This window comes from Rhinolophus sinicus, linkage group LG03, assembly GCF_036562045.2.
Source record: "Rhinolophus sinicus isolate RSC01 linkage group LG03, ASM3656204v1, whole genome shotgun sequence".
Lineage (NCBI taxonomy): Eukaryota > Metazoa > Chordata > Mammalia > Chiroptera > Rhinolophidae > Rhinolophus > Rhinolophus sinicus.
The window spans coordinates 27,126,560-27,150,306 of record NC_133753.1 but is presented as its reverse complement, the minus strand read 5'-3'; the positions used below and the strand labels follow the sequence as shown (position 1 = coordinate 27,150,306).

Sequence of the window (23,747 nt, the reverse complement as noted above, 5' to 3'; positions counted from 1 at the left end):
CATTTATACAACTTATGAAGTGATCACTCTGGTAACTTAGTACCCATCTGACGCCATACATAGATATTTATTACAATATTACAGACTATATTCCCTATGCTGTACTTTACATCCCATGACTATTGTTATACTGCCAATTTGTACTTCTTAATGCCTTCACCTTTTTCACCCACGTCCCACCCCACCCCCAATCTGTCAACCATCCTCTGTATCTATGAGTTTGTTTCTGTTTTGTTTATTTTTTATTATTCTTTTTTTAGATTCCACATATAAGAGAAGTGATATGATATTTGTCTTTCTCTGACTTATTTCACTTAGCATAATACCTCTAGGTCCATCAATGTTGCCATAAATGATAAGATTTCATTCTGTTTTAAGGCTGTGTAATATTCCATTGCATATATGTACTGCTTCCTGTTTATCCAGTAGTTTATCAGTGGACACTTGGGTTGCTTCCATATCTTGGCTATTGTAAACAATGCTGCAGTGAACACAGGGGTTCACATATCTTTTTGAATTAGCATTTTGGATTTCTTCAGATAAATACCCAGAAGTAGAAGTGCTGGGTCATAAGGTAGTTCTTTTTTAATTTTTGAGAAACATCTGTACTAGTTTCCATAGTGGTTGTACCAATTTATAATCCCATCAATAGTGCACAAGAGTTCTCTTTTCTCCACATCCTCACAAACGCTTGTTCTTTGTTGACTTATTGATGATAGCCATTCTGACAGGTGTGAGGTGATATCTCACTGGGGTTTTAATTTACATTTCCCTGATGATTAGTGATGTTGAGCATCTTTTAATATGTCTGTTGGCCTCTGTATGTCCTCCTTAGTGAAATGTCTATTCAGGTCCTCTGCCCATTTTTAAATTGGATTGTTTGAGTTTTTTGGTGTTAAGTTGCATGAGTTCCTTATAAATTTTGGACATTAACCTCTTATTGGATATATCACTGGCAAATATCTTCAGTAGGTTGTCATTTGTTTTATTGATGGTTTCCTTTACTGTGCAAAAACTATTTAGTTTGATGTAGTACCATTTGTTTAATTTTTCTTTTGTTTCCTTTGCATGAGGAGACATATCCAAAAAGAAATATTGCTAAGAGCAATGTCAAAGAGTTTACTGCCTATTTTTACTTCTAGGAGTTTTATGGTTTTGGGTCTCACATTTAAATCTTTAATTAATTTAGAGTTTAATCTTGTCTCTGGTGTAAGAACATGGTTTAGTTTCCTTTTTTTCCCCCCATGTATCTGTCCAGTTATCCCAACAGCATTTATTGAATAGACTATCTTTATCCCATTGTATATTCTTGGCTCCTTTATCATAGATTAATTCACCATATAGATGTGGATTTATTTCTGGGATACCTATTCTGTTCCATTGATCTACATGCCTGTGTTTATGCCAATACCATGCTGTTTTGATTACTATACTATCAGACAAGAAAAAGAAATAAAAGGGATCCAAATTGGAAAGGAAGAAGTAAAACTGTCATTATTAGCAGATGACATTATATTATATAGAGAGAAACCTAAAGAATCCACCAAAAAACTATTCGAACTGATAAATGAATTCAGCAAAGTTTTAGGATACAAAATTAACATTCAGAAATTGTAGTATAGTTTGATATCAGGCAGTGTGATACCTCCAGTACTGTTCTTTTTCAAGACTGCTTTGGCTCTTCAGGGTCTTTTGTGGTTCCATATAAATTTCAAGACTATTCTACTTCTGTGAAAAATGCCATTGGTATTTTGATAGAGATTGCACTGAATCTGTAGATTGCTTTGGGTAGTAAGGACATTATACATATATATTTTTTAAGGAGGGCACATCTCACAGTGGCCCATGTGGGGATCAAACCGGCAACCTTGGTGTTATTAGCATCAAACTCTAACCAACTGAGTTAACTGGCCACACCTTTAAGGACATTTTAATGATGTTAATTCTTCCTATTCATGAGCATGATATATCCTTCCATTTATTTGTATCTTCTTCAATTTCTCTCTTCAATATCTTATAGTTTTCAGAATACAGATATTTTACCTCTGTAGGTAAATTTATTCCTAGGTAATTGATTCTTTTTGATGCAATTGTAAACAGGATTGTTTTCTTAATTTCTCTTTATGATAGTTCTTTATTGATGTATAAAAATGCAACCAATTTCTGAATGTTAATTTTGTATCCTAAAACTTTGCTGAATTCATTTATCAGTTCGAATAGTTTTTTGGTGGATTCTTTAGGTTTCTCTCTATATAATATCATATCATCTGCTAATAATGACAGTTTTACTTCTTCCTTTCCAATTTGGATCCCTTTTATTTCTTTTTCTTGTCTGATTGTTGTGGCTAGGATTCCCAATACTATGTTGAATAAAATTGCTGAAAGTAAACATCCTTATATTGTTCCAGATCTTAAAGAAAAAGCTTTCAGCTTTTCACCATTGAGTATGATGTTAGCTGTGGGTTTGTCATATTGGCTTTTATGTTGAGGTATGTTCCCTGTATCCCCACTTTACTGAGTGTTTTTATCATAAATGTGGATGTGGATTTTGTCAATGCTTTTTCTGCATCTGTTGATATGATCATATGGTTTTTATCCTTCATTTTCTTTATGTGGTGCATCGTGTTAATTGATTTGCAGATATTGAACCAGCCTTGCATCCCAGGAATAAATCCCACTTGATCATGATATGTGATCTTTTTAATGTATTGCTTAATTCAGTTTTTCTATAATTTAGTTATAATTTTGATGTGGTCATGGAAGAAGGTGAGTACAATGTTTATCTACTCTTCAGTCTTGTCCAAAAGTGCAGTTCCTGCACTTTCGAATCCATGGAGACATTCACTCCAAGCCATGTTTCTCTTGGGAAGCTCCAGACATGTTTGAGCATGGTAGGACTTGAACAGAGCCATTGCTACCCATAAGAAATGTAATGAGTCACTCTGGCTTAAGGGCTCTTCACTGGCCTGGATGAACCTGATTCAGACCTACTCTGTAGTCTGAGACTCTTCCAACACAATTCTTATTTTTTTCTCCCTCCTTTCACAGGAAAGGCATTACAGCCTGAACTCTCCTTCTGTCTACTCCTACTCATTCTTTATTATTATAGACATTTCCCTCAATAAACCTCCTAAATGTCTAATTCTGTCTTGACATCTGCTTCTCAAAGAACCTGAAATGACACAAGTGGTGTTGAGAGTGGCCTGACAAAACCAGTGAGATGAGGTTTGGGGACTAGTTCAATCAACACTCAGCTGGCAAGGATAACCCTATCAAAGAGGATTGTGGGTAAAAGATAATCCCTAGCACAAGGTGGAGCCCAGTGCTGAAGAATTTACCACTGACCACCTAGGAAAAGGTCCCGGAAGAGGGCAACACTCTTTCATGTGTAATGATGTAGGCATTTGAAAGATATGGAGGCAGCAATGTCTACAGGATGGCAAAGTTGACTGGTTATTACTAAGTTGTGTTGATGACCTGAAAAAGGTAATGAGAACTAGGGTAACTTCCCTAGTTTATTAAAAGTTAAAGGCTTTTTGTGAAAAACCATTGCCAAGACCAATGTCAGGGAGCTTTTCCCCAGTTTTCTGCTAGAAGTTTTATGGCTTCAAGTACTACATTTAAGTCTTTAGTCTATTTCATGTTAATTTTTGTGGGTAGGGTAAGATAGAAGTCTAGTTTCATTATTTTGCTTGTGAATATCCAATTTTTCCATAACCACTTATTGAAGAGACTGTCTTTTCACCATAGAGTGTTCTTGGTTCCCATGTAGATGTTAGTTGACTATATATGAATGGTTTAATAGTTAATAATACTGTATTGTATATTTGAAATTTGCAAAGAGAGTGCATAGATCTTAAAAGTTCTCACCACAAGAAAACTTTTGAGACTATGTGAGGTGATGGATTTGAATACACTTATTGTAATAATTATTTCATAATATATAATACATCAAATCATTATGTTGTATACGTTAAACATATACAACGTTATATTTCAATTATACCTTAACGAAACCGGAAAAATAAAAAAGCAAAATTCACACACAAGAAACACTTTTTGTGAATTCCAGAAAGCTTTTCTGGTTGCTTACAAACAGCCCATATCTCCCGGGATAACGGGGGAGGGGAGCAGGGGAGGGGGGAGATAGGGAAAGAGAAATTGTAGCTAAGGAGCAACCACAGGATTAGATAGAGTCCAAGAACTCCAGAGACTTTTACATGCTCATCCAGAGCAAGTCTGCCATGCTTGGAAAACACAGGAACTTTAAACATGAGATGGTGACATCTGGGTAGGTCACTCTGAAGGTACTAGCTCTGCGGATCCATGTGAACCCTCTCATAGCTTGTCCCCCACAAGGAATTGTCCCCACTTTTCTTCCTGGCTGCCCTCCCTTACTTGGCTGTTGTGCCATACTGAGCATAACCTGGCTAGACATGTATAAGCCATGTTATGAAAGGAATGAGATTACGCACTGAAGTAGCATCAAGAATCACCCTGGCAAGGACACCATCCCAAGAGATGGGGCAAACTCACTTCTAGAATGACTCATAGAAGCATGGAGAAAGCAATAGCCCATGCTGGGAAAAGTGTTAATGCCTAATTTTTCATGGAAGTTAGCAGAACAAAGCTGAGAGAATTAGGCATGCTCATTGCATAAATTATGTGAAAACAGAGAACCCATCAGGAATGCACTGGTATAGATACAGAAAACGGATTGGCGGTTGCCAGAGATGGAAGTTTGGAGGTGAGTGAAATGAATAAAGGGAGTCAAAAGATACAAATTTCTAATTATAAAATAAATAAGCCATGGGGGTACAATGTACAGCATAGTGACTATAGTCATAATAATACTGTATTATGTATTTAGAAGTCGCTAAGACAAGAGATCTTAAAAGTTTTCATCACAAGAAAAAAATTCTAACTATAGATGGTGACAGATGTTAACTAGACTCATTGTGGTGATCATTTTACAATATAGACAAATATCAAACCATTATGTTGTACACCGGAAATGAATATAATGTTATACGTCAATTATCTCAGTAAAATTTTTAAAGAATGCACCAGTGCAAGGGACAAAATTATTTTCTAAAGAGTTCAGTTGTGTCTCTCCTCTTTGTAGGCCAGTTTGATGGTAGGACAGATTGTCACAGATCAGTGTTTGTTAAAAGCTATTGGGATAATGAGGTCTTACAAAATAAGAGGACAAGAGGCTGCACTTTACAGCCCAAAAACAAGGGACCACAATTACCATAAAATTTGGTAATTCTGTTGGATTTGGTAATCAGCGTTGGAGAGGCAGCTAAAACAAAATGACTCTACTCCTGGGAAGACACATGTTACTTTCCATAATTGCCTTTGGATCAACAAGAAATAATCATTTAGCAAATGGTCATCCAACTTCAATTTTAGTAGATTGTGGTACCAAGTGTAAATGCATTCACACATATTTCACAAGGGCATAGTAAATGGGTTCAGACCCGTCATGGATGGAGATACGGACCCATCCACCACATAAGCTACCTGCACAAGAAGCGCTGGTCCTGAGAGCTGTATGGACACCACACAGGGCCACAGAGTGGCGATCCTATTGATCCTCTACTGCTGCATCCCTCCCCTCCCTTGGGTGGCTGCCCATATCTGGACTGCACATTTTCAAAATGAGTTTTGATCCAAGGACTGAGGCATCTACGTTGCACTTATCACTTATCAGACCCTCTCTAGTGCACCATTTCTAAAGTGATTGCTTCCTGTTCTTTCAACCTAAATTTGTATCTCTGTACATGTATCAGTCAGCTTCCTGTATTTATAGACCTGTACTTAGGCAATTACTGAGATTTTAAATGAGAGATACTATAGCATTAATAACCAGAGGCCTTAGAAATATACCAGTGGCTCCTTATGTAACTGTTTTAGACTAACGATAAAATGCTGAAGTCATTATATTTCGAATACCTGGGTTTAGCACAACCAGGAATGATGAGAATGCTAGCAGCTGGCAGGAATTAACTGCCTAAAAAAATCCAGGCCTTTCTTAGCTGCTTTCTTTTATCATCACAAAACCCCAGAAAAGTACATTTCACCTCTCAATGTAGCATTTAGATCTGGAAACTTTGAGAGACGAAGATTTTGTTTAAGATCATAAACTCAGCAAGCTGTACATATGTTGAAATTCAAGTGGCTAATGGCAGAAAATTAGATCATTCTATAATATCTGCCACTGGTTACTTTTTTATGTTATTTTTTTAACACTAGCAATTAAATGAACAAATAACAAAAATCTAGGACCTAACCATTTCGGGAAAACTTATGAAAAAGTGCGTAGCGGTACACACGAGATTTGCTACAGGCGCAGTTATAAGACCTTAGAATCAACACCTTAAATAAGTACAGGTCCTATTGTTAGTGAATCTAAAATGTCCTACTATCATCCGCAAGAATATTAACAATATAACCACACATGAAATGTTAAATGAATTTAAATTGCTAAGTCATTTTATTTCAAGATGACAACCTCAGAAGAGTTATAGCATTATTCAATGATCAGAGTGATTATTGATCATTTCTACCAGTAAGTGCCAATGTGATTTTCTCCATTGTGTAGTTACCAGTTAGCACTCAGGCAGGTTCAAGGGATTCTTTTTCTTGCCAGGTTTAATTTTTTCTGCTCCTCAACTGTAACTAATCGTGAAACGCCTCCAACAATGATTGCAAGTACTACAAGTAGTGAACGAGTGAACATTAGAACTAGTGCATGGTTTACACTAACAATGATTTTGCTGCGGATACCTAGTTCTTTGCCGGGTGGTGGGCCACTGTCGATACTCCCACCCGATCCTCCTTTATTACACAGCGGGGGGCTCCATCCTTTCTGACAGTGACAATGTTTGTTGTTGTTGCACACCCCTCTGAAACTGCACGTCTTCACATCACAGTCAAAACCCACGTCTTGATAAAAAGTACAATTCTGATTAAAACAGTACTTTCCTGGCCCACACGTGGCCCCATCCACTACAAGTCCGAATTCTGGCACTTCTGCCCCAAAATGTGCATCAAATCCAAAGCATTTTTCTTGTTGCACAGCGTCTACTATTATATGACGAAATGTAGTGTGCTCGCCCCCTCCAGGAACTTCTTGGACATGTCTACAGTGCAACATTCCACAAAAGACATCCTTTGCTTCACATCGATAAGGTCTTCCTCTTCCTCGGATAGTCCTCACCCCACAGTTGCCAAATCGGTCACCCATTACATTCAATTGATTATAGCATGCTGGTGAACCATCTTTTACCTGGTAGCCAAAAAGGGCTTGACACTGCGAGTCACGGTCGGTACAGTTTCCTCTCACACAAACGGCTAATGCTGAACATGGGGTTCCATCCTGGATATAAGAGTCACTTGGACAGACAGGCGTTTGTCCGTTACAGTATTCTGGTAGATCACAAATGCCGAGCGTGTCTCTGCAAATCCATCCCGGTGGGGCATATTTACAGTCCACACAGCAACCTCCTTCACTGCATTTATAGCCAGTGGAGAGGGAACAGTTGGTCTCACAACATTTATCCTCAGCACAATCTTTTAAGGAGCCACAGTCACATTCTTCCCTCTGATCTATGATCTTGTCACCACAACGAGGAGCGACATAAGGAAAATTATCGTATGGTTTATTTAACAGACTTAAACAATCATCCGCCAATCCATGAATCCGAGCAAGCAGTCGCTCATAAGAACAATTGCTCAGCATATCATTAACACTAGGCGTAGGAGCCATGACACAGAAGGTTCTTCGGAAACATTTACAATCAGGTTTGTCATGATAAAGACCTAAACTATGACCTAATGCATGTGCAGAAAGAGTAGCAGCTAAAAATACATGAAAATTTGCTACATATAGATACATTGCACCCCAGTTGGGGTTGCATACTCCATCGAAAAAGGCAAAATATAGTGATCCACCGACCTTATGTCCTGTGAGAAGCAGTGAAGTGTCATGAGGAATGCTGAGATACCATCCGTGCCATTTCCACAAACCAAAATGTTCTGTGATATGGTAAGCACTTCCGATTGTTACATCTATCACATCCCAATGCTCCCATATGCACAAAACACGTATATAGACATTTAGATGACTATGCTGGTAAATGGTATGTACTATGCTGTTTAACATCACGATACGCTCTATGACTTCTGTCGTATTAGGCCTCATCTTATATAATGAACGAGAAACTGTATAGTGAAGTTTTAAATATTTCCGGTGTGGCCACCACAAATACACAGGGGCTGCTCTAGGGGTCTCAGCAAGTCCTGCCTCTCCATAGGCTTGACTGGTGTCTTCCCCTTCAATCTTACACCTTTCAACCTCTGCTGATCTTGCTTCTGACACAAGCAGAGAAACCACATGCTCAAATTTGGAAGAAGCCTCCAGTGGTTTGATTTCGTAAGTGAAGTCATCCACCTGTAGCATGCCACGCAGACCCCCATAGCAAGTGTCCAGTGTGCCCCTGGACCCAGGAACCCCTTCCAGGTAGCTGTAGTAGTAACAGTCTCGAGGGACAAAGGGGTAGTCCTCCTGCAGGGCGCCTTGGTCGTTGTCGGTGATGACAGGAAAACGTCTGGGCAGCAAGCTCTTCTTTTCCTTCATGTGAACCACATGTCTGGCCCCTGAGGGGAATCTTGTAGGAGAGTTGGTTTTGCAGCCCAGCTCCAACCACCCTGTGGGACACCTTCCTGGGGATCACAACTTCCGAGGAAGTGAAGCGCCATCCTGGTAGGGCATGGGAGCAGCACACCTGGGACAGCAGTAGCCAGAGCAGAGGCAGCCAGAGGTCACCAGTCAGGTGGGCCCGGGCCCAGGCAGGCCCCATGAGTGAGGGAGCCTATGACCAAGGAAACTGCAGTCAGGTGGGAGGCAGGCAAGACCAACTCTGAAACAGCAGCTTTGCCAGCAGTGTAGTCAGGAGGAGAGCAGAGAGGTGGAGGAAGGAGGGGGAGCTATTACATAACAATGGTGTGCTCATTAGGGGAGGCTGTGCTCAGTGAGGTGGGCATCCTGGGCTGAAAGGTCCCCTGGTCTCCTGGAGAAATCACAGGGGAAGAAGAAGTGGGGTTGGTGCAGTTTGAAGACACTTTGCGGCTTCTTTTTCCTCAAGCTTAGAGGAGATAAGGCATCCACATGGAATTAAAACAAAGAATGGAGGGGAAAGTGGAAGCTTCTTCTTACAAGAATTTTGAGGAGAGAAGTCGCTTCTCTCATACTTTGTAGAAACTGAATGCAGTGAGGGGTGATTCATGGAAAGAAAGAGTGAATAGATGTCATGAGTAGAAAAATTAAGGTGTATGATAATAGTTTCTTGTAAAGGGAAACTTATCCCTACCCTATGTCCTGGTGATTCCAGTCCCAGGAAATATCCCACTAAAACTTGTACATGAATGTTCAGAGCAGCTTTGTCCATGAATGTATCCCACAGGCTGGAAACAAACAACCAGTGCTTAATAATCCAATGGATAAACAAAGTGGTGTATTCATCCAGTGGAGTAATCCTCAGTACATCAGAACAGACTTCTCATACGTTAAGAACATGGATAGAACTCACAGATATAATGACAGAAAGAAATCGGACCAAAGGAACTTGATATATGACTTAACTTTTATGAAGTTCTAAAATAGTCCAAAATAAGCTATGGCAATAGAATTTATATCAGTAGCTTCCTGATGTGAAAATGGAGGAATGGAATGAACTTCCTGGTGTGATGGGAAACTTACGTATCTTGATTGGTGTGTCCTAAAGATTGAATGTCTGCGTCCCGCCAAAATTCATAGGTTGAACTCCTGACCCCCAAGGGGGATGGTATTAGGAGGTGAAGCCTTGGGAAGTGATTAGGTCACGGGAGCAGAGCCCTCATGAATGGGATTAGTGCCTTTATAGAAGAGGCTCCGGAGGGATCTCTCAGCCCTTCTGCCATGTGGGGCTACAGGAGTAAGGGGCCATCTGTGACAAAATGAGTAGTTGTAAATTCCTATGCCATTCCTAGCAATGTGTTGTGATTGGCCTAACATTCGTTTTTTAGGTCAGTAGAAACTTTCAATGTTTTCACGGCTATCGCACCTATTTATGCTTTTAAAATTTGCCATAGAGACACAGTTGACTCAGATTACAACGAGATTTTCGTGTGATCCGGTGCAACTGGTTAAACACCAGTGGGTCTCAAGCAGAAAAGAGGCCCCAAGATGGGGCCAGTTTTACTGCTATACTTTCAAACGTGGCTTCTTGTTTAGTTACCTTGGGTAGCAATTGCCCATATCCTCGGGGTTCCTTTTGGCCAGTTCTGTAATTTTGCCTTTCCACCAGCTACTGCGGGTTCTGACGCCAAAGGATCAGAGATATTACAGTACTGAGCTCTATAGTATTACTAAGAATGATGGGGTATGGATGGAAGCACTTAACCTTTAAGGCAAGGTTGACCACACTTGATAATTGCATGGTTTTCATTTTTTAGTTTTCAAAATGGTGAATTACAGTGATTGAATTTTGACTGGTATAAACCTTTCCTCCCCACAATAAACCCCGCTTGGTGAAGTAGTATGCTTTCTATATGTCGTTGGATTTGATTTGCTAATGCATGTGTCTTCCTGTATTCTTAAGGGACAAGGGTCTGGGGATTTCTTGTCTTAGAATATTTTTGTCTGCTTTTGGTGATAAGGTGATGTTGGCTTCATAAAATGTGGTGGGAAGATTCCCTTTACTGGTATTTCCTGGGAGACTTTGTACAGATTTGGTATTATTATATTATTTATAATTTAAATTTTGGTATAATTATTGATGAAAGAAACTGGACCAGAGGTTTCCAACTATAAAATTCATTTCCTATACATATATATTACAGACATATATACGTATAAGTATTCATTATACTTACATAGTAAGTATATAATTAAAAATTACATATACTTATATTTTAACAACTGTAATATATTTTTCATGTAATATATGCACATTGTATTTATATTATTATTATGAGTATTTGAATTGTCTATTTAGTGATCTATGAATATTTCTGTCGTTCAAGGAATTAGTCCATTTTATTAAAACAATCGAATTTATTAAGATCAGTTTGTTCCTAATATCTTCTTATTGTTTTAGTAACATAAGGATCTGTGCTAATGTAGCCTTTCTTTGTGGATAACGGTAAATAGCTATGTCTTCTTTTTTCTCGATTTGTCGTACGAGCCATCAATTTTACTCATCTTTTTCAAAGAACCACCTTTCAGTTTCATTGCTTTCTCTCTACTATTTTCTATTTCCTGTTTTATTTATATCTTTACGTCTGTTATGGTCTTCCTTATTGTCTGTCTTCACTTTACTTTGATTTTTTTTATACTCTATGTTTTCTAGATTTTTAGGGTAAAAGCTCTGATATTGACTTGAAACATATCTTCCCTTGTAATATAAGCTTTTGATGACATAAGTTTGCATCTACTTCATCTTTCAAATGTTGGTTTGCTGTTCTTACTTTCATTCAATTCAAAATATTTTCTGTCTTTTGGGGATTTTTTGTTTAGAAACAAGTTGCTTAATTTATAAATATTCGTGGATTTTTCAAAAAGCTTTCTGCTACTGATTTCTTGTTTATTCCATTATATTAAATGGGTGTAACTGACATGATTTCAGTTCGTTTCAATTTGTTGGTTTTTGTTATATAACCCGGGACATGATCAATCTTAAGATGTTCTTTGTGCACCTGGAAAAAATACGTATCGGTATATACATATGTTCCGTCATTGTGTGGCATGCTCTGCAAATGTCAAGTAGGTCAATTGGTAATGTTGGTCATGTCTTACATGTGTTTATTGTCCAGTTTCCTATCAATTACTAAGACAGGAGTGTTGAAATATTCACCTATAATGGTGGTGTGGGGACAGAGCCAGGAGTGCAGTTTCCAGGCTCTCGGCCTCATGTGGAAAGGTGCTTACTCGGGTAGTAAACAGCCATCAACTGTGATTGGATGGCCATCAGGTGTGGCTAGTTGGCCATCAGCTGTAACCAGTGAGCCATTGGCCACTAATATAACTGCTGTGGCTAAGCTAGCAAAAAAAAATGGGGGCTAGCAAGAAGATGGTGGCTGAGCTAGTAAGCGGCGGAGTGAGGGTTGCGAATCGTGTGGCTCCTGTTTCCTGTGCCTCCTACCCAGCTGCCATACATCCTGCGTTCTTGTGTGGGGAACGGGAGCAGAGACCCCGCAGGCCTCCCCGCATGACAAATGGTGCAGCGAGCAGGGTACGGTGCCGGCCAAAGCTCTCGGAAGGGCGCTGGAGCAGTTTGTGCGTATGAACACTCAGTCTCAGGAAGACCAGAAGCGGCTGCCGGAGGGCTCGACCCCTGTGGAACGGTAGAAAGACATGGACGGTTCCCCAACCAGCATAGGCCGGAGAAAGCGAAGGTTGTTGCGACCCTGTGGGCTGGGAAGTTCTTGCTGAGGCAGCCCGGACGCAGGACTTATAGTCCCAGGAGGAAAAGCTTGCTGAGTCCTCCTTGGGAGATGAGGGTAAGGTCAAGGTCGTCTCGAATGACTATGGACTATGGGGAATTGCCTTCTATCCCTACTTTAATGGACCACTTGACTGTTTGCTTGGGAACATGTCACCATGTAGTGGAACTGGTGGATGTTTGCTTTTTTATTTATTTATTCGTTTCAGGTACACAAGACAAAGCAATACTTAGATGTTTATCATTTATATCCCTCACACTGTGTGAACCCCCCTCCCCCTATCCACTATCCCTCTGACATTGCACAGAGCCATTACATTTCCACTGTCTCTATTTCTAATGCTGTACTCCGCTTCTTGTAAGTATATACATACATACATAAATAAATAAATATATATATATATATATATATATACACACACACACACACACACACACACATATACATATATATATAAAATTATAGTTGGCATTCATTATTGTTCAGCTTCAGGTGTACAGTGCAGTGATCAGGCATCTACATCATCCCTGAGGTGGTCTCCCAAATGGGACAAGTGCCCATCGGATACCCTACAAAATCTTTACATTATTGACTACATTCCCCAAATTAATTTTCAAAACCCTGTGGCCATCTTGTGGTTACCGACTGTTTACTAATCTCCTCACCTTCCCCTTTATCCCCCCCGCCCCACCCATCTAGCAACACTCAGTTTTTCCTCTATGTTTCCAAAACTGTTTCTGATGAGTTCATTCACTTATTCTTTTCTTTAGATTCCACATATAAGTGAGATCATATGGTATTTGTCTTTCTCTGTCTGACTTAATTCATTTAACATAATGTTCTCTAGGTCCATCCATGTTGTTGCAAATGGTAAGATTTCTTTCTTCTTTATGGCTGCGTAATACTCCATTGTATAAATGTACTCCAGTTTCTTAATCCAGTCATCTACCGATGGGCATTTCGGTTGTTTCCATGTCTTGGCTATTGTGTATAGTGCTGCAATAAACGTAGGAGTGCATAAAGATTTTTGAATTGGAGTTTTGGATTTCTCTGCATAGATACCTAGCAGTAGAATTGCTGGATCATAAGGTAGTTCCATTTTCAGATTTTTGAGATACCTCCATACTGTTTTCCATAGTGGCTGCACCAATCTGCAATCCCACCAACAGTGCACAAGCGTTCCCTTTTCTCCACATCCATGCCAGCACTTGTTGTTTGTTGATTTATTGATGATAGCCATTTTGACTGGGGTGAGGTGGCATCTTATTGTGGTTTTCATTTGCATTTCTCTGATGGTTAGTGAGGGTGAGCATTTCTTCATATGTCTGTTTGCCCTCTGTATGTCCTTTTTCGAAAAATGTCTCTTTATGTCCTCTGCCCATTTTTTAATTGGGTTGTTTGTGTTTTTGGAGTTGAGTTGAGTGAGTTTTTTATAAATTTGTGATATTAACCCCTTATCAGATATATCATTGGAAAATATCTTTTCCCATTCAGTAGGATCCCTTTTTGTTTTATTGATGGTTTCCTTTGTTGTGAAAAAAATTTTAGTTTGATGTAATCCTACATGTTTATTTTTTCTCTTACTTCCCTCGTGTGAGGGGATATATCAGTAAAAATCTTACTCCGAGAAATGTCTGTGAAGTTTCTTCCTATTATTTTCTTCTAGGAATTTTATGGTTTCAGATCTTACATTTAAGTCTTTAAGCCATTTTGAATTTATTTTTGTATGTGGTGTAAGGAGGTGGTCCAGCTTCATTTTTTTGCATGTGTCTATCCAGGTTTCCCAGCACCATTTATCGAATAGACTGTCTTTACCCCACCGTACATTCTTGCTTCCATTGTCGTAGATTAAATGGCCATATAGGCATGGATTTATTTCTGGACTCTCTATTCTGTTCCATTGATACATGTGTCTGTTTTTATGTCAGTACCATGCTGCTTTGATTACTGTAGCCTTGTAGTATAATTTGATGTCAGGTATTGTTATACCTCCCACTTTGTTCTTATTTCTCAAGATTGCTGAGGCTATCCAGGGTCTTTTATGGTCCTATATAAACTTTAGGATTATATGTTCTATTTCTGTGATAAACGTCGTGGGTAGTTTGATAGAAATTGCGTTGAATATGTATATTGCCTTAGGCAGTATGGACATTTTAACTATATTAATTCTTCTTATCCATGAACATGGTGTGTGTTTCCATCTATTTGTATCTTCTTTCATTTCTTTCTTCAGTGTCTTATAATTTTCTGAGTACACATCTTTTACTTCTTTGGTTAAATTTATTCCCAGGTATTTATAGTCTTTGGAGCAATTGTAAATGGGATTGTTTTTTTAATTTCTCCTTCTGATGTTTTATTATTGGTATATACAAATGCAACTGATTTCTGAATATTAATTTTATATCCTCCTACTTTACTAAATTCATCTATCAGCTCTAATAGTTTCTTGGTGGAGTCTTTATGGTTCTCTAGATCTAGTATCACGTCATCTGCATATAATGACAATTTCACTTCCTCCTTACCCATTTGGATGCCTTTTATTTCTTTTTCTTGTCTGACTGCTGTGGCTAGAACTTCCAGCACTATGTTGAATAGAAGTGGAGAAAGTGGGCAACCTTGCTGTTGTGCAGGGTGCCATGTGGGGTCTCTGGTCCTGCTCCCCACACAAGAATGCAGGACATGGTGAGGCCAAAAAGGAACACCCACGGAGCCATACATAGGGGAGTCATACCACTATATTCTCGCTGGCGGCTGCGTTGGAGACACAGGAAGCAGGAGCCACACTGTTCGCAACCCTCACTGCTCCGCTTGCAGGCTCAGCCACCATCTTCTTGCTAGCCCCCATCCTCTGCTAGCCTAGCCACAGCAGTTATATTAGTGGCCAATGGCTCACTGGATACAGCTGACGGCCAACTAGCCACAGCTGACGGCCATGCAATCACAGTTGATGGCCATTTACTACCTGAGCCAGCACCTGTCCATGTGAGGCCGAGAGCCTGGAAACTACTTTCTGGGGCTCTGCCCCCATACTTGCCTTGTTCCTGATCTTAAGGGGAATGGTTTTAGCTTTTACCCATTGAGTATGATGTTAGCTTGGGTTTATCATATATGGCCTTTCTTATGTTGAGATATGATCCCTCTATTCCCACTTTCTTAAGGGTTTTTATCATAAATAGCTGCTGGATTTTATCAAATGCTTTTTCTGCATCTATTGATATGATCATGTGATTTTTATTTTTCATTTTGTTAATGTGGTGTATCACATTAATTGATTTGCGGATGTTGAACCACCCTTGCATACCAGGGATGAATCCCACTTGATCATGGTGTATGATCTTTTTAATGTATTGCTGAATTCTGTTTGCTCATGTTTTGTTGAGGATTTTTGCATCTATGTTCATTAGAGATATCGGCCTGTAGCTTTCTTTTTTTGTGGTGTCTTTGTCTGCTTTTGTGATCGGGGTGATAGTGGCTTCATAAAAAGTGTTTGGGAGCCTTCCCTCCTTCTGGATTTTTTGGAAGAGCTTGAGGAGAATAGGTGATAATTCTTTTTTGAATGTTTTGTAAAATTCACCTGTAAAGCCATCTGGTCCAGGGCTTTTGTTTGTTGGGAGATTGTTGATTACTGATTCAATTTCCCTGGTGGTAATCAGGCTATTCAGGTTTTCTGTTTCTTCTTGAGTTAGCCTTGGAAGGTTGTATGCCTGTAGAAAATTGTCCATTTCTTCCAGATTGTCAAATTTGTTGGCATATAGTTGCTCATAGTAATTTCTTAAAATTTTTTGTATTTCTGTGGTGTCTGTTGTCACTTCTCCTCTTTCATTTCTGATTTTATTAATTTGGGTCCCCTCTCTCTCTTTTTTAATGAGTCTGGCTAAAGGTTTGTCAATTTTGTTTATCTTCTCTAAGAACCAACCCTTGGATTCATTGATCTTTGGTATTGCTTTTCTGGTTTCTATTTCATTTATTTCCGCTCTGATCTTTATTATCTCCTTCCTTGTATTCCCTTTGGGCTTATTTTGCTCTTCTTTTTCCAGATCCCTTAAGTGTGAAGATAAACTGTTGATTAGTGATGTTTCTTGTTTCTTTAGGTAGGCCTGCAACGCTATGAATTTCCTTCTTAGGACTGCTTTCGCGGCATCCCATAGATTTGGGGTCGTCGTGTTTTCATTTTCGTTTGTCTCGAGATATCTTTTGATTTCTTCCTTGATCTCCTGGTTGACCCATTCATTATTTAGTAACATGTTATTCAGCCTCCATGAATTGGTGTGTCTTCCGGTTTTTTTCCTGTAGTTCATGTCTAATTTCATAGTACTGTGGTCTGAGAAGACAATTGGTATGATTTCAATTTTCTTAACTTTATCAAGACTTGTTTTGTGGCCTAACATATGGTCTATCTTGGAAAATGTTCCATGTGCGCTTGAGAAGAACGTGTATTCTGCAGCATTGGGGTGAAATGCTCTGAAAATACCAATTAAATCCAAGTGGTCCAATGTCTCATTTAACGCTGTTGTTTCCATATTGATTTTCTGTCTGGAAGACCTGTCCCTTGTTGTCAGAGGTGTGTTGAAGTCCCCTACTATGATAGTGTTACTGTTGATCTCTGTCTTTATGTCAGTCAATATCTGTTTTATATATTTAGGTGCTCCTATGTTGGGTGCATAGATGTTTACTAGGGTTATGTCCTCTTGTCGGATCGATCCCTTTATTATTATATAGTGCCCATCTTTGTCTTTTAATATGTTCTTCATTTTAAAGTCTATTTTGTCAGATATAAGTATTGCAACTCCAGCTTTTTTCTCATTTCCATTTGCATGAAATATCTTACTCCAACCCTTCACTTTCAGCCTGTGTGTGTCTTTTGATCTGAGGTGAGTCTCTTGTATACAGCATATACAAGGGTCTTGCTTTCTTATCCACTCAGCCACCCTATGTCTCTTGATTGGAGCATTTAATCCATTTACATTTAAAGTGATTATTGATAGGTACATAGTTATTGCCATTTTTAAATTTGTAGTTAGATTGTTTTCATCTTTCTTCTATTTACAGAAGTCCTTTTAGTATTTCTTGCAATGCTGGCTTGGTGGTAATAAATTCCTTTAGCTTATTCTTTTCTGGGAAGCTCTTTATCTCTCCATCAACTTTAAATGATAGCCTTGCTGGATAAAGCAATCTAGGTTGTAGGCCTTTGTTTTCCATCACTTTGAGTATCTCCTGCCACTCCCTCCTGGCCTTCAATGTTTCTGTAGAAAAGTCATTTGATAGTCTTATGGGAGTTCCCTTATATGTAACCCTCTGTCTTTCTCTTGCTGCTTTTAGGATTCTCTCTTTGTCTTTAACTGTTGCCATTTTAACTATAATGTATCTTGGTGTGGGCCTGTTGGGTTTATACCGGTTGGAACTTTCTGCACTTCCTGGGCTTGTATGTTGGTTTCCTTCATCAGGTTAGGGAAGTTTTCAGACATTATTACTTCAAATATGTTCTCAATCCCTTACTTCCTCTCTTCACCTTCTGGTATTCCTATGATGTGCATGTTGTTGCGCTTGATGTTATCCCAGAGGTCTCTTAAACCATCTTCATTGGTTTTTATTCTTTTTTCTTTCTGTTGTTCTGTTTGGGTGATCTCTGCTAACTTGTCTTCTAAGTGGCTGATTCGATCCTCTGCTTCATCTAAACTGCTGTTAATTCCTTCAAGTGAGTTCTTTATTTCAGTAATTGTGTTCTTTAGTTCTAACTGGTTGTTCATTATGATTTCTACATCCTTCTTTATGTCATCTCTAAGCTCCTTAAACATTCTTATCATCAGTGTTCTGAACTCTGTCTCTGATAGGTTGGTTACCTCTGTTTCATTTGGTTCCATTTCTGGAGGTTTCTTCTGTTCTTTTATTTGGGACATGTTTCTTTGTTTCCCCATTCTGGCTGACTCTCTGTGTTTGCTTCGATGTATTAGGTAGATCCCCTAGAGTTCTTAGTTCTTGCTGGGTTATCTTATGTAGTATGTGTCCTTTATATTTGACTTGCACTACTTCATTCTTCTCCTCTGCATGTGCTCCAAAGGTGACTCTTGTGTTGTGTATATTGTCCTGTTAAAGAAGATCTTTAATTGCTTTTCGCTTGTGAGTAGGTGGGGTTAACTCCTAGGCTGATTAGTTGTGAGACTTGGCTCTGCCCACTGCAGGGCGTTCTGCTGCTTGAGGGTTGACCACTTAAATGTGGTTTGGCCTCGGTGGGCTCTTGTGCCTGTAGAGAATTCCCTCTGGGTGTGTCAGTTGTAGGTCAAACCCGGTTGTACTCTGGTTTGGTCTGGAGTTGGCTTCTGGGTGTGTTGAATCTTGTGCCTCTTAAGCTGAGCCCTGGTAGGGCAATTTCAGAACAAAGCAAATCACCAAGCACAACAACAACAACAACAACAAAGAAAAAATCAAATACCTTCACATGTAAAAACAACCGACAATCCCCACTCAACACAGACAAAGATATCAAAGATATAAAGACAAAACAAAACAAAACAAAAAGCAGCGCCAGTCTTGGCGTAAGCCCACCAAGTAATCTCCAGGTTTTCCTCTGCTGTACCAAAGAGTCCTCTGCGTATTGTGCAGGCAGAGCTGGTCACCTGGTGCCCAGAGTGACGTTGGAACTGCAGATTTAGTTGCGTGGGGCTGAGGGATCTGGATGGTAGTTTCTACAAAGTCAGTGCAGTTTCTACTCTTGCCTGCACATATGCGCACTGAGAGTAGCACCACCAGCCCTGTGTCTAGTTCTCCTGAGTCTTAGGGCACTTCTTCCGTGTGTGTGGGGGGTGGGGGGTGGGCGCGGGTGGGAGATTTCTGAGCTGCTGAAAGTCCAGAGCTGCATCTGCGCTTACAGCTGATCCCTGGGAGTGCCTCTGCAGTTGTAATTGCCCCGCCCTAGGCAGGCCAGAAAGGGTGGGGGCTGGGGATGGAAGGGTCTTCTCTCTCCCAGGTCAGCCATGTCACACTCTTCCCGCAGGCCACAAAAGATGGTGGCTGGGGGTGGAGGAGTCTCTTCTCCCCTAGCCCAGCAAAAATTGTAGTCTTCCCGGCCTCTTCCCTGGGTCAGAGCGGCACACTGGTCTTCCCAGAGCCTGAGCACTAAGGCTCCTCTGTAATCTGACACTATTCGTCAATTCAGGGGCCAGTTTAAGTCTCTGGAAGGGTGGGGGTAGGATTGGAAGAGCGGGGAGAGGGGCCCAGGTATGGAGTTTGTGTCCTTTGTCCATCTAGGGCCCAACTGCAGGTCTCACTGAGGTTATTACCTCAAATGCTGGATATGCTGCCCCCTTGGCGGGAGAGATCAGCTGTGGGACGCAGGGAAAGAGCCCACCTCCTGGCTTTTGTGTTCTCTGTTCCGTCCTGGGATCCCCTATGTCTCTGCCGCTGTGGATGCCGGCTGCGTTTCCACCGCCGCAGATGCGGACTGCATTTCCACCGCTGCAGATGCGGGCCAGGTCTCCACTCCACTCCCTTCCCTCTTCCCTTGTTCACCCAATTTGCCCACCTTCAAGTAATTCTTGCATGAGTCTCTTAGCTGTTCTGCGTGATGAGCGGAGAGTCCTTTGATGGGTTATAGATGTCCCGTTTGTGATAAGATCCGGAGAACTCAAAAAGTGTGCCCCGCTGCCGCCATTCCTATTATCTGCTTTTGTGTTTTGACCGGCCGCCATTGAGAATATGTAAGCACATTGACTGTGAGTCGCTGTTGTTCCAGAATGGTACCCTGAGAGGCCCAGAGAGAGTGGCAGTGCCCTGAGAAACCCTGACTGTGTCGGGGGAGACTGGTGGTATCCTAAGAAGCCCAGGAAGTCTGGCTGTGCCCAGAAGGACTGATGGTGCCCTGAGGAACCCTGGCTGTGCCCAGAGAGCCTGGCTGCATCCAGGATATTGCATTCACCTCCAGGCTCCTCGCACAGGGCCCCTCGCAGAAGACGCTTGTCGCGTAGATTGTGAGGCGAGAGCCTGTAGGGGTGGAGTGTGGAGGCAGAGCCAGGAGTGCAGTTTCCAGGCTCTTGCCTCATGTGCAAAGGTGCTCACTCAGGTAGTAAATGGCCACCAACTGTGACTGGATGATTATCAGTTGTGGCTAGTTGACTGTCAGCTGTAACCAGTGAGCCATTGGCCATTAATATAACTGCTGTGGCTAAGCTAGCAAAAAAAATGGGAGCTAGCAAGAAGATGGTGGCTGAGCTAGCAAGCAGTGGAGTGAGGGTTGCGGCTCGTGTGGCTCCTGTTTCCTGTGTCTCCAACCCAGCTGCCAGAGAGAATATAGTGGTATGACTCCCCTACCAAATGGCTCCATGGGTGTTCCTTTTTGGCCTCACCGTATCCTGCATTCTTGTGTGGGGAACGGGAGCTGACACCCCGCAGGCCGCCCCACATGACAGGTGGAGTAATCTATTTCTTCTTCAATTTCCAGATTTTGCTTCACATAACTTCAGTTTTATTAGTAGTTGCATATATATGCAGAATCCTTACATCGTGAAAAATTAAACCCTTTGTCATGAATTTTCTCACTTTATCCCTGTCAATGTTCCTTGTTTTGAAATCTACTTTTTCAACATTAATTTCACATTCCCAGTGTTCTTTGACTAGTGCGTTCATAATAGCCCTTTTCCATATCATTTTACTTTCATCTGGTACTTTATTTTTCATGTTTTTCTTGTAGATAACAACTACCTGATCCGTGATTTTTTAATCCAATATGATAATACAGGTTTTTCAAATGGAGTACTGATTATGTAGTTGCGATCCAATTTCAGCTACAGAAAAAGAGATGCTTCATCAGCATTCCATCAAAAAGTGAATATAACTAGGTGACCAATTTCAAAGCTGCAGAGAGGTTCAAACAATCATGTTTTGGGGGGAATGTTACACTGTGATAATATCAACCAAATTCTTCGTGAAGGTGCACACACCACATTTCATCATATAATAGTACAAAAGTCACCAAGAAAATACTTTGGATACAATGTATATGAACAGAGAGTATACTCAAATAAATAGTCAATGAGAACTTTCCAAATTTGTGGAAAGAACTGGATCATCGAATGCAAGAAGCAAATAGAACACCTAATTACCTCAATCCCAACAGACCTTCTCCAAGGCACGTTGTACTGAAGCTGTCAAAAATTAACGACAAACAGAATCCTCAAGGCAGCCAGGAAAAGACGATGGTAACCTACAAAGGAAAGTCCATTAGATTATCATCAGAGTTTTCTGCAGAAACTCCACAAGCCAGGAGGGAGTGGAATTAAATATTCACACTATTGAAAGAGAGAAATTATGAGCCAAGAATAATATATCCAGCAAAGATATCCTTTAGATATGAAGGACGAATAAAGACCTTTCCAGACATGCAAAAGCTCATGGAATTTTCTAACACATGGTCTGCACTACAAGAAATACTGAAGGAGGCTATTCACCCTGAAACAGAAAAGCAAAAGAATACAAGACCATCACTAGTATTACGAACAGACAGAAGCAGGAAATAGCAACCCCTACATCAAATAGGACACTATACACTTAAACATAACATACAGGATAAAGAAGGAAACAAACAAACAAAAAACACAGAAAAAGAGGAAAAGACAGCTTGCTACTATGCACCGAAATCAACTCAAAGCATAAATAAGGATAATTTGTGACAACAAAAATATCAAAGGGGAGAGAGTAAAGGTCTGAACCAGCACAAGGGAATGGAGAAAGTGAGCATGCTGAAGAAAATGGAAGACTCTAAATATGAAACTTTCTTTTACATAAACTTAACAGTAAGTGCTCAAAACAAACAAACAAACAAAAATCCAGAACTGAAATATGCAACATAAAAAAAGAAGAAATAAGGGGGAACATCATAGAATACCACCACACTGAAATAACAGACAGCAACAAAAAGGCAAAGAAACAATGGAGACACAGTCCCACCAGAAAACCAGCGATAGAATGACAGGAAATTCTCATATATCAATAATCACCCTAAATGTAAATGGGCTGAACTCACCAATAAAAAGGCACACAGTAGCAGATAGGATCAAAAAACTAAACCCGGCCATATGCTGTTTCCAAGAGACACATCCAGCTACAAGGACAAATATAGACTCAAAGTGAAAGGGTGGAAACTGACACTCCAAAGCAAATGGTATTCAGAGAAAAGCCCATCTGGCCATACTGACATCAGATGAAACAGACTTCAGGATAAAAAAGGTAACAAAAGAAAAAGATGGACATTTCATAATGATAAAGGGGACTATACAACAAGAAGACATAACAGTCATCAATATTTATGCCCCCAGTCAGGGAGCACCGAAATATACCAAGCAACCACTAACAGAACTAAGGGAGAAATTGACCAAAACACAATTGTACTAGAGGACCTGAATACATCGTTGACAGCTATAGATAGATCATCCAAACAGAAAATAAATCATGAAATATCAGCCCTCATTGACACATTAGATGGAATGGACGTAATTGACATTTATAGAGCACTTCATCCTAGAACATCAGACTATACAATCTTTTCTAGTGTACTTGGAACATTCTCAAAAATACACCACATATTGGGACATAGAACTAGCCTCAGCAAATTTAAGAAGATTGAAATCATCCCAAGCATATTCTCTGATCACAAGGCTTTCAAATTGGATATCAACAGCACAAAGAAAGTAGGAAAAACCACAAATATGTGGAGATTAAACAACATACTCTTAAAGAATGACTGGGTCAAAGAAGAAATAACAGGACAGATCCAAAGATACATAGAAACAAGTGACAATGAAAATACATCCTACCAAAATTGTGGGGATGCATTGAAAGCAGTTTTAAGAGGGAACTTTATACCATTACCAGCCTATCTCAAGAAAGAAGAACAATCCCAGATAAATAACCTCACGCTACACCTTAAAAAACTAGAAAAAGAAGAACAAATGAAACCCAAAGTCAGCAGAAGGAAGGAAATAATAAAAATCAGAGCAGAACTAAATGAAACAGAGAACAAAGAGACAATAGAAAAAATTAATGCAACAAAGAGCTGGTTCTTTGAAAAGATTAATAAAATTGACAATCCCTTGGCTAGACTCACTAGGATAAAAAAGAAAAGACACAATTAAACAAAATCAGAAGTGAAAGAGGGGAAGTTACCATGGATTCCACAGAAATACAAAGCATTGTTAAAGAATACTATGAAGGATTATATGCCACCAAATTCAATAACCTAGAAGAAATGGACAAGTTCTTAGAAACAT

At 40.0% G+C, this 23,747-nt stretch overlaps 1 protein-coding gene across 1 annotated transcript; it reads right to left on the bottom strand.

Moving 5' to 3' along the window:
• Nucleotides 1-6,631: 6,631 nt before the first annotated feature.
• On the bottom strand, nt 6,632-8,644 carry LOC141570758 (disintegrin and metalloproteinase domain-containing protein 21-like). Its single transcript, XM_074329174.1, has 2 exons — nt 8,277-8,644; nt 6,632-7,787 (listed from the first exon to the last, which is right to left on the bottom strand). The coding sequence occupies exons 1-2, from the start codon at nt 8,642-8,644 to the stop codon at nt 6,632-6,634; spliced, it is 1,524 nt and encodes a 507-aa protein (XP_074185275.1).
• Between the last annotated feature and the right edge of the window lie 15,103 nt (nt 8,645-23,747).

Coding starts and splice junctions, on each gene's coding strand:
- LOC141570758 (XM_074329174.1), bottom strand. CDS start 8,644: ATGAAGGAAAAGAAGAGCTTGCTGCCCAGACGTTTTCCTGTCATCACC. Junction 7,788..8,276: donor ACCCCTAGAGCAGCCCCTGT/GTATTTGTGGTG, acceptor ATGTTTCCGAAG/AACCTTCTGTGTCATGGCTC.